Source organism: Trichoderma aggressivum, assembly GCF_033847375.1.
Source record: "Trichoderma aggressivum f. europaeum strain CBS 100526 chromosome Unknown scaffold_042, whole genome shotgun sequence".
In the NCBI taxonomy this organism is placed as follows: domain Eukaryota; kingdom Fungi; phylum Ascomycota; class Sordariomycetes; order Hypocreales; family Hypocreaceae; genus Trichoderma; species Trichoderma aggressivum.
The window spans coordinates 297,933-311,934 of record NW_026946408.1 but is presented as its reverse complement, the minus strand read 5'-3'; the positions used below and the strand labels follow the sequence as shown (position 1 = coordinate 311,934).

At 53.4% G+C, this 14,002-nt stretch overlaps 4 protein-coding genes across 4 annotated transcripts; 3 read left to right on the top strand and 1 right to left on the bottom strand.

The window, feature by feature from the left end:
• Nucleotides 1-401: 401 nt before the first annotated feature.
• Triagg1_8564 (uncharacterized protein) lies at nucleotides 402-3,625 on the top strand (the record flags this gene model as incomplete). Its single annotated transcript, XM_062903424.1, has 4 exons — nucleotides 402-679; nucleotides 763-1,252; nucleotides 1,300-2,451; nucleotides 2,522-3,625. The coding sequence occupies 4 exons, from the start codon at nucleotides 402-404 to the stop codon at nucleotides 3,623-3,625; spliced, it is 3,024 nt and encodes a 1,007-aa protein (XP_062752560.1).
• Nucleotides 3,626-5,260: 1,635 nt separating this feature from the next.
• Triagg1_8563 (uncharacterized protein) lies at nucleotides 5,261-6,684 on the top strand (the record flags this gene model as incomplete). The annotated part of the gene is made up of 2 exons (XM_062903423.1): nucleotides 5,261-5,563; nucleotides 5,614-6,684. The coding sequence occupies 2 exons, from the start codon at nucleotides 5,261-5,263 to the stop codon at nucleotides 6,682-6,684; spliced, it is 1,374 nt and encodes a 457-aa protein (XP_062752559.1).
• Nucleotides 6,685-6,915: 231 nt separating this feature from the next.
• Triagg1_8562 (uncharacterized protein) lies at nucleotides 6,916-9,930 on the bottom strand (the record flags this gene model as incomplete). Its single annotated transcript, XM_062903422.1, has 2 exons — nucleotides 6,916-7,333; nucleotides 7,409-9,930. 2 exons carry the CDS (start codon nucleotides 9,928-9,930, stop codon nucleotides 6,916-6,918), a joined length of 2,940 nt encoding a protein of 979 aa, XP_062752558.1.
• A 383-nt stretch (nucleotides 9,931-10,313) lies between these two features.
• On the top strand, nucleotides 10,314-12,079 carry Triagg1_8561 (uncharacterized protein; the record flags this gene model as incomplete). Its single annotated transcript, XM_062903421.1, has 3 exons — nucleotides 10,314-10,352; nucleotides 10,468-10,998; nucleotides 11,063-12,079. 3 exons carry the CDS (start codon nucleotides 10,314-10,316, stop codon nucleotides 12,077-12,079), a joined length of 1,587 nt encoding a protein of 528 aa, XP_062752557.1.
• Nucleotides 12,080-14,002: the final 1,923 nt, after the last annotated feature.

Genomic DNA, 14,002 nt, shown 5'->3' with positions numbered 1-14,002 from the left:
CAGAGGTGTCACCAAAGCTTAGGTCACAGCTACCTACTAAACTAATCTTACGTTGGCCTCCACACAACACAGCTCGAGAACACGCAAGGCTACTACGCAAGCCTCTTCGCCATCGACCTCGGGCTCCCCTTCAAGGCTTCGACCCGGCTGGGCATACAAACGGCACCGCTGCTTACAGCTCTCCCACTCGTTCGTTTCTCTCCGCCACTTGTGCCGCCATCTCGTTACTCCTCTCCCCCTCTTGCCAGCAACCAGCATTCCGATATCCCTCTCGTCAAGCTTTGTCATCGCACCGCGCTGCTGCATCCCGCTGGCCGTCTCTGTCCTCCGCGCCGCCGACGCGCATGCGACCTGCTGGCCGTCTCAGCCTTGGCCATTGAGTGTCCCGCCAGTCGCACAAGATGACGCAGTCCCCCATGATAGCCGCGCCGCCCAAGGCCACCAACGAGATCGACTGGGTCACGCCTCTAAAGTCCTACATCCGCGACACCTACGGCGATGACCCCGAACGGTATGCCGAGGAGTGCGCGACGCTCAACCGCCTGAGGCAGGACATGCGAGGTGCGGGCAAGGAGAGCATCACCGGGAGGGACATGCTCTACCGGTACTATGGACAGCTGGAGCTGCTGGACCTACGCTTCCCCGTGGACGAGCAGCACATCAAGATTTCCTTTACATGGTGAGTCGCCTTGCTGCAAGCAAACATGTTGGATATACGCATCCGCCTGGGAGATGCTATGCTGATAACAAATCTGTCAACAGGTTCGACGCATTCACCCACAAGCCTACGACGCAGTACTCGCTCGCATTCGAAAAGGCGTCCGTCATCTTCAACATTTCGGCTGTTCTTTCCGGCCACGCTGCCATACAGAACCGAGAAGACGATTCCGCACTCAAGGTTGCCTACCACTCGTTTCAAGCGTCGGCCGGCATGTTCACCTACATAAACGAGAACTTTCTGCATGCTCCTTCATTCGACCTGAGCCGAGAGACCGTCAAGACGCTGATCCATCTCATGCTTGCCCAGGCGCAGGAGATCTTCTTGGAAAAGCAGGTCAAGGACCAGAAAAAGTCGGGCTTGCTGGCCAAGCTGGCATCGCAGGCTGGATATCTCTATGGGCAGGCCGTCGAGGGCGTGCAGGAAAACGTCACAAAGGCCATATTCGAAAAGGTCTGGCTGGCAATGGTCCAGGTAAGCTGCACAATTACCGAGGGGAATAGTTACCCTGCCTTCCGCATTGTTCTGAGTCGAGTATGCAACGAGATGGCTAATTTGGAACCAAAATCACACAACCACAGATCAAAGCCAATCTTCTCAACTCCATAGCGCAGTACTATCAGGCAGTGGCAGACGATGAGGCTGGCCAACACGGTGTGGCGCTATCACGACTCCAGGTCGCTGACGCACTGGCCAAGGAAGCTGACCGATTAGCGAAGAGCTTCCCCAGCACTGTTCCCTCCAATGCCAATCTCGGTGCTGACTGCAGTGCTCACCTACAAGAAATCTCAAAGCGACAATTGTCTGCGGTGCAGGAGCGGCTACGAGAGGCTATCAAGGACAATGATTACATCTACCATCAGACCGTTCCCCCGGAAGCGAGCCTGCCCCAGATTGCCAAGCTACCCGCCGCCAAGCCGATCCCGGTATCTGAGCTCTACGCGGGTCAGGACATCCAGCGCATCACCGGACACGACCTGTTCTCCAAGATTGTGCCCATGGCGGTGACGGAATCCGCGAGCTTGTACGATGAGGAAAAGGCGAAGCTGGTGCGGGCCGAGACGGAAAAGGTGGACACGGCAAACGGCGAGATGGCGGCCAGTCTGGACTATCTACGACTTCCGGGGGCGTTGCAAGTGTTGAAGGGCGGCTTCGATCAGGACATTCTTCCCGACGAAGACTTCCGGCAATGGTGTGAAGACGTTGCCAATCACGAAAACCCAGTGAGCATCTTTGACTTTTTGCGGAGCGAGAAGGAGTCCATAGTGTCTACTCTGGACAAGAGCTCCAAGCAGCTGGATATGGAGGAGAGCGTGTGCGAAAAGATGCGATCCAAGTATGAAAACGACTGGAGCCAGCAGCCCAGCGCACGCCTCACGACGACCTTGAGGGGAGATATTCGCAATTACCGAGAAGCTCTGGAAGAGGCCAGCAGGAGCGACGGCCAGCTGGCAGCGAAGCTACGCCAGAACGAAGCCTGGTTCGATGAAATGCGGGACGCCGTCGCAAACGGGCAAGTTGACCAGCTCTTCTCCAAGGCGGTCTCTCAGGCCAAGGGAAGGGGTAGCAACGCCGTCAGCCCATCCGGAAACGAGCCGAACCTGCTCGATGCCGACTTTGACGAATCTGGGCCGTCGGTCGTGGAGCAGATTGCAAGGGTCGAGGATATCCTCAAGAAACTCAATCTCATCAAGAGAGAGAGGAACCAGGTACTCAAGGATCTTAAGGAGAAGGTAAGACGATTTGTCTCATGATGCCGCAAATGTTGTTTGGAGACAGTAGACTGATGACAAACGAAAACAGATCCACACCGACGACATTTCACAAGTCCTTATCCTTAACAAAAAGACAATAGCAAACTATGAGCAGCAGCTCTTCAAGCAGGAATTGGAAAAGTTCAGGCCTCATCAGAATCGCTTGCTCCAGGCCAACCACAAGCAGTCGGCGTTGATGAAGGAACTCACGGCCACATTCAACACTTTGCTGCAGGACAAGCGCGTGCGGGCCGAGCAGAGCAAGTACGAATCCATCCAGCGACAGAGGCTATCGGCCATTGGCAAGTACAAGCGTGCCTATCAGGAATTCTTGGATCTGGAAGCTGGCTTGCAGAGCGCAAAGAATTGGTATTCGGAGATGAGGGAGACGGTTGAGAGCCTCGAGAAGAACGTGGATACTTTTGTCAACAACCGGAGGTCAGAGGGCGCACAGCTGCTCAACCAAATCGAACAAGAGCGAGCATCGAACAAGACGCAACAGGCAGAGCTGGAACGGGAACGGCTACGAGGCCTCATGGAGCGCATGTCGATGGAACCCGGGCAGCCAGCGGCACCTCCCAAGCCGCCCTCGCAGAGGCCAACACCCGCACCCCTGATGCAGAAACAAAACTCGAGCTCTCGGTATGGGCAGGGCAGCAGCAGCAATGGCTATCAGGGGCAGTTCCAGATGCCTACATCACCGCCACCAAACCAACAGAACTTTGCTGGTTACGCCAGCCCTCCTCCTCAAAGCACGTTTTCTCAACCTGTATATAACCCAAGCACATACGGCAGAAACCCCGGTCCGACATCGCCGCCTCCGACCCAGACCTCTTTCAGTATGAATGTCATGAGAGGCCCTCAATCACCGCCGCCGACGCAGACATCTTTCGCACAGCACCAGGCCTACAACACATATGGAGCGCTGCCTGCACAACAACAGCAGCCTCTACAGCAGCAACAACTCCCTCAGAGATATGTGCCTCCCGGCTTCGTCCCACCACCTCCTCCCCCGGGCCCTCCTCCTCTGGGCCCTCAGCAAACTATCCATTTCGGACAGCAGGACTATGATCCCACACAAAGCGCACAGCCTCGATCAGCTCAAGCACAGCAGACACATGATCCATGGGCTGGACTGAACGCATGGAAATAACGAACAGCAGTGTTGTTGATGAGTTTATCTACGCAGTGAATACCGCGGCAGTTGGTTGGATGATGATGTGAATACCTGGCTTAAAAAACACGCAGAAGAAATAGGGGCAGTTTGAAGGAAAATGTCATACTGCGGGACGGAAACTGACTGGGGGGAGAGGGTGTAAAAGAGACGGGCGAAGGGATAGAAGTATGTATGCTGACGGCATCAATAATATGTTTCTCTCTTTTCATTCTCTATCGTTGGGTATATATAGATGGCAGCAATGTATTGCGAGAAAATCCAAACGGCTGGGCCAGTGGTCTTATTGCTTGACCCCTAGTACTTTCTAATAGCTTGGCTGCCATTGTATGCAATGGGCCTGGTTCGTGTACAAGCATAGGTACATAAAACAGGCAGTAAACGTGCGTTATTCCCATGGTTTAAATGAAGCAGCCCGATAACCGGACCAAGATCCCCCGTGAAGAAGAAGAGTTGTGAAGCTTGGGCCCAAAGTTGGAGAAAACTGCGGAGCAGCCAAGCGTAGACCGAAACTAACTGTGCTTGGGCTCCCCGCAAAAACTCGGCCCCCCGAAATATTAATAGCCGGTGGGAGGCGTTTAATTCGACCGCTAGAGGGGGAGCGAACAAGGGGGAATGGAGACGAGGATGGCTGGGGCTTTTGTGGGTGTTGACTTGTGATTGATTTCTTTTGGACGATGGCTGAGATGGACGGTGGAAGATGATTGACCAAGCTGATGCGAATATTGCAACTAGATTGAATAGGTAGGTCTTGAATTGATGGAGATATCCGTCGGAAGGGAGAGTTGGAATTGATGCTGTCAATCTTCTGTTAGGCTTCGTGTTAGTGAAGCGAGGCCCTGGAGAGCCTGGGCAGCCACTGGACCGACCGACCAGTTTAGCGGACTGGAGTAATGGAAGCCAAACCCCCGCTAGTCAGAGGTGGCCTGGCTATACGATTAGCCGACGGCCAATGGTGAATCTCTAAATAAATCGTCCATCAGTAGTCTATCTAATCTATATCTTGCGACGACAACCGACAGGCGACGCGCGAGGACAGACTTTCTCCCTTTCTTCATTCTCCATCTTCATCTTGGTTATTCATCTGGCGGGAACATTAATTGCATTGTTTTGAAAGGAACGGATCTGGCGATTGGATAGTTTTCAATTGGCGTGCTTGCTTCTTCTCTTTCTTTGGATTCGAGCTTGGGGAATCCCGTTGATACCGACCGGCTTTAGGGACGTCATCGGCATCGGCATCTTGGCTCGTCAGCAGACACAAGAAGTTGTTCGATTCAAGGGCACACAGGGAAGAAGATGGTGCTCACGGGAAGCGACGTCGCCAAGCACAATGACGAAAAGTCATGTTGGGTGATTATTCATGTGAGTTCGCTCACCTCGATTCGATTGCTGGTCTGGATGAGATGGACTGACGCTGATTCTCTTTGATCTTCCCTCTCGTTAGGGCAAAGCATACGATGTCACAGAGTTCTTGCCAGGTATTTGATGAAACAGTTTTACATGTCCAACTCTTACTGACGTGGAATCTCATCATCAGAGCACCCTGGAGGTGAAGAAATCATTCTCAAATATGCCGTATGCCTCATGCACATCTCACTTTTGAACCCCCCCCTCATGTCATGTACTGACATCAACATCCAGGGCAAGGATGCGACAGAAGAGTTTGACCCGATTCACCCCCGGGACACTCTCGACAAGTACCTCGACAAGTCGCTGCACCTAGGCCCCGTGGACATGTCCACCGTTGCCCAAGAGGCCAAGCGAGAGGACCCCGAGGAGGTGGAGCGGCAGAAGAGGATAGCGGAGATGCCGCTGCTGTCGGAATGCTTCAACCTGCACGACTTTGAGGCCATTGCGCGGAGGACCATGAAGAAGGGCGCGTGGGGATACTATTCCAGCGCGGCCGACGATGAGATTGTACGTTTCCCGCTCTACCATCTCCCGGTCTCAAGCTGACATCACCCCAGACCCTGCGTGAGAACCACAGCGCCTACCACAGGATCTGGTTCCGCCCCCAGATCCTCGTCGACGTCGCCAACATCGACCTCTCCACCACCATGCTCGGCACCAAGGTCGACGCCCCCTTCTACGTGACCGCCACGGCGCTGGGCAAGCTCGGCCACCCGGAGGGCGAGGTCCTGCTCACCCGCGCCGCCCGCAAGCACAACGTCATCCAGATGATCCCCACGCTCGCCTCGTGCTCCTTTGACGAGCTCGTCGACGCCCGCCAGGGCGACCAGGTCCAGTGGCTGCAGCTCTACGTCAACAAGGACCGCGACATCACCAAGCGCATCGTCCAGACCGCCGAGCGCCGCGGCTGCAAGGGCCTCTTCATCACCGTCGACGCACCGCAGCTGGGCCGCCGCGAAAAGGACATGCGCCTCAAGTTCACCGACTCCGGGAGCAACGTGCAAAAGGGCCACAAGACGGACAACACACAGGGCGCCGCCCGCGCAATCTCGTCCTTCATCGACCCGTCCCTCAGCTGGGCCGACATCCCCTGGTTCCAGAGCATCACCAAGATGCCCATCATCCTCAAGGGCGTCCAGCGCGTCGAGGACGTCCTCCGCGCCGTCGAGGCCGGCGTCCAGGGCGTCGTGCTGTCCAACCACGGCGGCCGCCAGCTCGACTTTGCGCGCTCCGGCGTCGAGGTCCTCGCCGAGACCATGCCCGTCCTGCGCCAGCACGGCCTGGACAAGAAGATTGACGTCTTTGTCGATGGCGGCGTCAGGCGCGGCACCGACATCATCAAGGCAATGTGTCTGGGCGCAAAGGGCGTGGGCATCGGGCGGCCCTTCTTGTACGCCATGAGCACGTACGGACAGGCCGGCGTGGAGCGCGTGATGCAGCTGCTCAAGGACGAGCTGGAGATGAACATGCGGCTCATCGGCTGCGCCAAGATGGAGGACCTGCACCCTGGATTGCTGGACACGAGGGGTCTGTTTGTGCACAGCAACTCGACGCCGGTCGATTCGCTGTCACATATCACGTACGATCCCCTGGTTGTTCCCAGCCAGAGACTCAAGGCGAAGCTGTAGAGTAAGGGGGAAGATGTCTGGATACATAATCGTAGAGAGACCAAGAGCGAGACGGTGTATGATATAAACGAGCAAATATATTCCATAAACACACACACACACACACACAAGTCTAATCTACATGATCCAACGGTCCTCGCATTAGTTAGCACTCAGTATGTTCCTCATCACATGAATAATGTCCAACATCATAACAAGTCTTCATCCATCTACAGCATCTCCCCTTCTCAATCACAAACCGCTCAAAAACTCTCGCAGCGTCATCGGCTTCCTCACCGCATTATTCAACCCTTCATGAAACGTCACCCACACCTTCTCCTGTCCCGCCGCCTTCTTCTCCGCCAACCCCCCCGTCACCTCCGCCAGCGGCTGCGCCTGAATGATGCGTCCAAAGAAGTCCTTCTTCACTACCAACCCGTCTTCCACCACCGCCGCGTCGTCCTTCTGTGTCGACTGAATGAGTGGCTGCTGCAGCTCACCTTCGCCGGTGGCGCGTCCGGCTTGGAAGCGTGCTTGGCGAGCATGTGTCTCGCGGAGGGCGAGTGTACGACGGAGTTCTTGGTCGAGGACCTGGCGAACGGCGAAGCGGGTTGGGGGCTGGGATGTCAAAAGAGAGGCTGTTTCATAGGTAGCGAGGGAATCAATGTCACTATGAATTAGATGGTTAGCTTGTTCACCTCTATACGCAGGCTTGGTGAGATACCGGCAAAGGGGCTAAACTTACGGTTCCATGCGGTAGACAAACTGCGGGCCGCGACTAGACACGACGTCGCTCTCAATCTTGCCTTTATGCAAGGCAATGCCCACCTCAGCGAGCACTTCCGACGCCCGCTTGACCATTGCTCGCTCGCTCTCCTTTCGTACACTCGCCGTGGTACCCTGGCTGCCGCCAACGACGACGGGCTTCACATCGGGCGACAGCATGCGGGCCAGGTAGGGCATGAATTCCGTCGCCACGTCCTCTGCGCTGCGGAAGAGCCGCATCATGGTTGGGCTGAGCTGGGCTTGGAGTGCCTGCAGCTGTGCACGGGTTTGCTTCTCGGCTTCAAAGGCTTGGAAGTCGGCGCGCGGGCCGGAAAAGGGAATCGTAGGGCCGGCTTCTTCCTCTCCTGAAACGCCAGATCGCTGGTTGTGGTTTGATCCCATGCCGCTGGCAAAATGTCGAACGGGCGAGGCAAATAGATGGTGGCAGGCCAGGACAGGCTGCGCTAGGTAGGGCGCAAGTTCCCAGTCCTGGCTGGCGTACAGTTTGGACTGACAAGCATCGTGAAAATACAGCCAGTCATAGGCCTGGTTCGGCTTCGAGAGGTAGGAATCGTCGTTGAACTCGCGGTTCGGATACTCTGCGAATACCTCCGTGACAATATGACTGATTTCACCGCTGGAATCAACCATCTGTCGAAGACACTCCATGGCATACTTCTTTTGATGCTCTCCAAAACCAAGCTCCGTTTTTGGCTGTTCGTGATGCGTCTTCGACTTGGCTAAGCTGAGTGCTTGTTTGGGGAAGCCGCCGCCCTCTTGAAAGAGGCGGGAAATGATATCCTTGACGCTGCCTCGTCCAAGCCCTCGAGCCCCCGCCGAGCCGTTGGCAAGCTCTTGGAGGATGTTTCGTTCAATCCAGTCCCTGGTGAGGCGTTGGTTGTTATTCAGACTTGAGACCTTGAACCGGGAAGCCACCCATTCGCCCACGACCATGACACCTCGAAGATCACCTTGCACGGTGCTTTCTTGTCCTCGTTTGGCGTCAATGCCGCTGGCCATGCCCCATGCCGTTTCACACAGTTTGCGTGCTGCATCTTTGTCGCATGGAATGCCTTCCTTTTCAAATACCGTCTTTAGACGACCAACTACGGTGTCCAGTGTCGGTCGACCGACGTGAATGATCTCGGCCAGGTTCGACTGCCTGAGAGGTCTCAGAGATGGATGATAGACGTCGTTGCATATAAGAATCAGAGGACGCATCAGACGGAAATCGTCTCCTTTTTTCTTTTTCCCATCATAAGACTTGTTTACCCCTGAAGAGTTCTTCTGATCGATGAGGACCAAATCAATCAGGGCCTTGATGAAGCCACCCTCCCCTGAAGCGCCCGATCCCGTCACCACGCCGTCGACCTCATCAACCACAACGCAAGCAGGCTTAGCAACCTTCTGAGGCCCATTCAGGGCCTTTTGATTGCTTACATTCTTGACGCTTTCCGTTCCAAGACTGGTGCGAATTCGATTCTTGACAACGTCGCGACTGCGGTCATCACTGGCATTGACCTCTATCACTTCATAGCCCGCCTGTTTGGCGCAGACGTGAGCCAGTGTTGTTTTCCCCAGTCCGGGCGGTCCTGTCAACATCAAGATCTTTCGATGGGGCTTCTCCTCTTCAGCTTGAGAATGAGGGCCATTGCGTCTCTGGACTTTGGGTCTTGCTTTAGCTGTTCCGGGGAAAACCAACGGATCCCATTTCTTCAGCCAGCGTAGGACCAGTCTATTTGTGCTGTCGTCTCCGCACAGGTCCCTAAAGTTTCTCGCGCGGTATTTCTCGGTCCACAGCATCGTCTTTTTGGGTTTCCTTTCGGATATAGACGTAGCTTCCATGGATCGAATAGCCTGGTTGGTATTTGGAGATGGAGGGTTTTGCTGCTTCTCGGCCAATTCGCTCGTGGCTGTGTTGATGAGGTTGTGTATATCAACACCATAGTAGTCTCGTTTCGCCCGCCCTTCCTTTGTTTTCGACCTGGCCGCCACCATGGATTCGTAAGACTGCACAACAACCTCCTTGCGCTGCCTAATTGTAACCTCGCTACCTCCACATGTCTTTAGCTTGTAAGTAGTTTTTGAGCGGCTTCCAAAGATTGGCGTAGTAAGGAGTGAGTTTGGTTGGGACCAATGAGGCCCTGTCCGTGCCGCAGTATTCTGTGTATCTCCGGTGAGAGTCGTATGAATTGTTGTATGGTCGCCTGCTGGGTGCTCCACGGGGAGGATGTTGTTGCTGCCATCTCCATTCGCATCTCGAGCACCGAGGACGGGGATCTGTGGCCACTGCTCGTGTTGGACCTCTACTCTACGCCTCTTGGAAGGAGACCTGGAGCTTGCTCTGGGTCTATTCTCTGTGTCTGATTCGGAGTCGGAGTCCACAAACGGCCCGGTGACGCGAGGCTTCTGTGTAGGATATTGAATATCATGAGGTTTGGCGCGTTTCGTTGGAGACGGAGGGTCGCTCGGAAAGATAATTGGTGAGGATGCAGACAGCATTTTGGTGAGGTTGTTGGTTCAATGTTGAGAAAATAAAGAGACGCTCAGAATATACACAAAGAGAAAAAGGAAATCGAGAATGTCACCAGCCAAATCCAATGCAGGTAGAGTGAGCGATTGGCTTACAATTTGCAACACTCTATTACCTTACATAGAAAACTCTCGACGCGTCTCATTAAGGGAAGTGGGCTGGGACGCGTTGAGTGGCCCCGCTTTCGGTGGCTGCTCGGTGGCCTCGGTGAGCCGGTGCGGGAGCGTCACGCCGTTCGGCAGAATATCGGCTGAGTGGCACCACCAGAAAAAATGACACCCACATATCGAGCTCTAAAGAACGGCCTCAGTGATCCTGTCAAGCCGCAATTGTCACCGGTCGGCTCGCCAAGATGAGAAAGCCGTACCGTTTCTACAGTTTAGCTCGTCCTGTAAGTCTAGAGATATCTTGTCAATGGCCGTACTGCCAGAGCCACGGGCAGCAGTACGGGGATTGAGCTCGTGTGATGGCGGGGATCCTGGTTACTGATGATGAAAACCTTACAGAAATTGCGACAATCATGGAACAAGTACAACCTGTATAACCTGTACCGCCAGACAGGCCGAGAACCCCAAATCCGAGGCACCCCTACCTTTTTCCAGCAGAAATGGGCGGCCAAGGCCAAGACTCGATCGTATCACGGAGAGCACATTCCCGAGAAGAAATGGGTGCGGCTCTTCTCCCGTCGACTCCTCTCTGCTGTGGACATGCCACCAGAGTATCTGGCGGCGCATGATGGCTCCGAGCAGGCCGCCGGTCGTGGTTCCGGCCTGACAACGTCAAACGTTACGGCCGAGACATTCTCCAAGGTTCCCGCACTCAGCACTCAGGAACGCTCAAGGAGGAGACCGCTCTTTGGAGATGTGAACAAGCTGCTGTCGGATCAGTTCAACAACATGACGCCTTACATGCAGATGACATTTGCGCCTTTGGAGAGGAGGTTGGACACCGCAGTCTTTCGAGCTCTGTTCGCCAGCAGCGTCCGACAAGCGCGCCAATTCGTCATCCACGGTGCCGTCACTGTCAATGGAAAAAAGGTTTGTCACAGCTTTGTTTACGGTGTGTGTAGTTGTATATCGATGTACTGACGCTATTAATCAGATGGTTCACCCCTCTTATCAACTGAACCCCGGCGACATGTTTCAGGTGGACGTTGAAAAGGTCATGTACGGCACGGGCGTGCAGAAGGCAGCAGAGGCGCACAAGCGACTTCACGAGAACCTTGAGGCAAGACAAAAGAAGGCGGATAAAGCATTGCAGAATGCTGTGAAGAAGTTGGGCGGCAATGCTACCGCTGAGCAGGCCGCTGCTGAGGGAGAGGCTGAAGGCGAGAAGCCCGAGGCTGAGGCTGAGGCTGCCGAGGGTGAGACTGCCACAAGCGAAGACGCCGGATCATTGACTCCCGAGGCCCAATGGAAGTTGAACAACAGGGCCTTGAAGTTTCTGTTGAAGGATGTGAAGAAGATTTTGAAGAACAACACCAAGGAGCTCACTGCCAAGGAGAAGAAGCAGCTCCGTCTCTTCCGTGCAGATGCCAAGCGCTTCCTCTCACATCCTGAGAAGAGCGAGGCGGATGTTGTGGAACTCATTGACGAGTTGCAATTACAGATGAAGAGCCACGAACTGATGCGAGAGAGCTTTGAGAAGCTTGACCTGAAAGAAGGTCAGGCCCAAAGCCAAGTTGAGAATGAGGCCGAGGCCGAGGTTGAGGCTGTCCAAGCCACCTCAAAGGAGGGCGAAGCGCAGCCAGTAGTCAACAGAGAACGAGAGGTTGAGAAGGGTCTGGAGGGCCTATCAGATGAGCAAAAGACCAAGGCCAAGCGGATCATTGGCGATGCTCGGCTATCCAAAGAGGAGATGAAAAAGCTCGCCTGGCTGCTTAAAATCGACGAAGAGAATCCCGTTGACGACTCGAAACCATACGCTACCCCGTGGAGGCCCCGTCCCTACATGTCGGCGTTTGCCTTTATCCCCCGTTACCTCGAAGTCAACCCCAACATTTGCGCTGCCGTCTACCTGCGACACCCGGTCGCTCGCAAGGGCATGGCCGAGGTGCCGACACCTTTCAGCTACCTGACTAGTCAGCTTACCCATAACTGGTACCTCGAGCGAGGTTGAGGAGAGGGCGTTTAGAAATGTTTGGGATGGGTGGCGTGTATATGATGTATGACTCTGCGAAAGAGTGCGAAAAGGAGAAAGATTACAGTCCATGTAGGCTATGTATGATGATAAAAGTTGAGGCTGGGTTGGGTTTCCTCCCAGACCTCGGCAATGTAATAGTATATACAAAGGAACTATGATATGAGAGCTTGAACAGACCTGAGCCCCGATTGAGAATGCTTTTTCCGATCAATACCTGGTATCTATGAGGCGAAGAACGTAATGGGCACCAGGGAGGTGCTAGGGAGTAGCCAGCCACCTATTCAGGACCCCAGCGATTGCGTGAAGTTTGTATGGAACCGGCAGGCTGTTTATTTATGGGTATCAGCATTTGCTTTAATAAAAACTTGAAAATAATCCAGCTGAGTTCTTTTGGTATATGCTGTTATTACTACTTTCTGCTACTATAACGATATTCCTCTAGTACTACCTACCTAGTTAGTACCTTAGTAGTAGTTACTGCCACCGCTACATCTCTCTAGATTCCGCGAAAATAGCTATCGTTTTCGAGTATTTACTACTATAATAAAAATAAAATTCGTATCCAACGCTGCGGTAGACAGATAGTTACGAATGCAAGCTTCTTGCACCATCAGTGGCCTACCAGTTGGTAGCAATTGCAGACCTTGATCTGCGACTCCCATTGCCATTTTTCTTTCAATGTTTTGATCAGCTACTGCCAGGCGGACAATAGTTCATTTGTTAGATACTTGAATCCACAAACCTCCCTCCTCCATCCATTCCCCCATCCATCCATCCCTTTGTCCAACGGCAGACATATGCCGTCAGATCAGCTGTCTCTAGTATTTAATACCATTTGCGGCAAGTGATGTAGATAGCAAATAAGCTGCTAAATAGGCGTTCCCTTGTAGGTATTAGGTGCCTTATTAGGTAGTTTTATTCGTCTAATCAACGTTGACTATTGATTTATCATGCTCTCTTGCAACTTGAATCTTTGAATCTCTCTTTTAGATGCTGATTTACCTCTCTGTCTTGCGCCATTTATGTTGATAACATTTAACATACCTTGAGACGGGCCGAAACTCCCGTAATTCATACCTGTACCTATACTATTTCACACACCATCCCATCGTTGCTCACATGTGCCTCTTTTACTCCGTTAGCGGTCAACGGATAGCCATTTAAATATTAACCTTGAAAATCATCTTTAAAAGCTCGGAGAGATGGCAAAAAGTCCTCATCGCTAGTCCCAACGGGGCATCAAAGCTGTAGTTTATAATACAATTCCGGCAAGGTCGTGCTCGGTTTCGCCTGCCTCGCTCGCTTCGGTTACTCGCGCTGGAAGGAACGGCCGATGGCATGAAATTCTCCGCGACGAAATATGGGGAAAGAACGAGGCCCTTGCTTTATAATAACACTGCTTTATAATCGTGCTACATTTTGCATCAGTCCATCAAGTTTAGTTTTTTTTCCCAACCCTCTTGACTTGGTCTGGCCAATCCCAAGTTTTCGTCGAGGCCCTGTATTTGTCCACTTTTTACGTTTCCATATTATTACGGGAGAGAAAAGCAGGAATTTGGAGTAAATTGGACGCCGGCACGCCGACAACCGCCAGCGGCGTTTGAGTGAGTGAGCGAGTGCTTTTGCTGGGCTCTCATGTCCCCACTTTGTTACGATCCATGGATCATTAGAACCTAGCACCAGAGGTAAGTTGGTAGTTTGAACAATGCAAAGTATCCAGCGATTGAGTGCTTTTACCCTCCCTCGAGTCCTGCAAACTTGAAGGTCTAAATCAGGCAAAAGAGGGCGAGCCTCAAAGAAGCCGGTCCAGCCTTAAACCCCCCTTCTGCCGATCCCTTGGAAGCTTTAGGGACGACCGCCATTCCGGAACTCGCCACTAAAGAGTCTCGGCTTACAGCC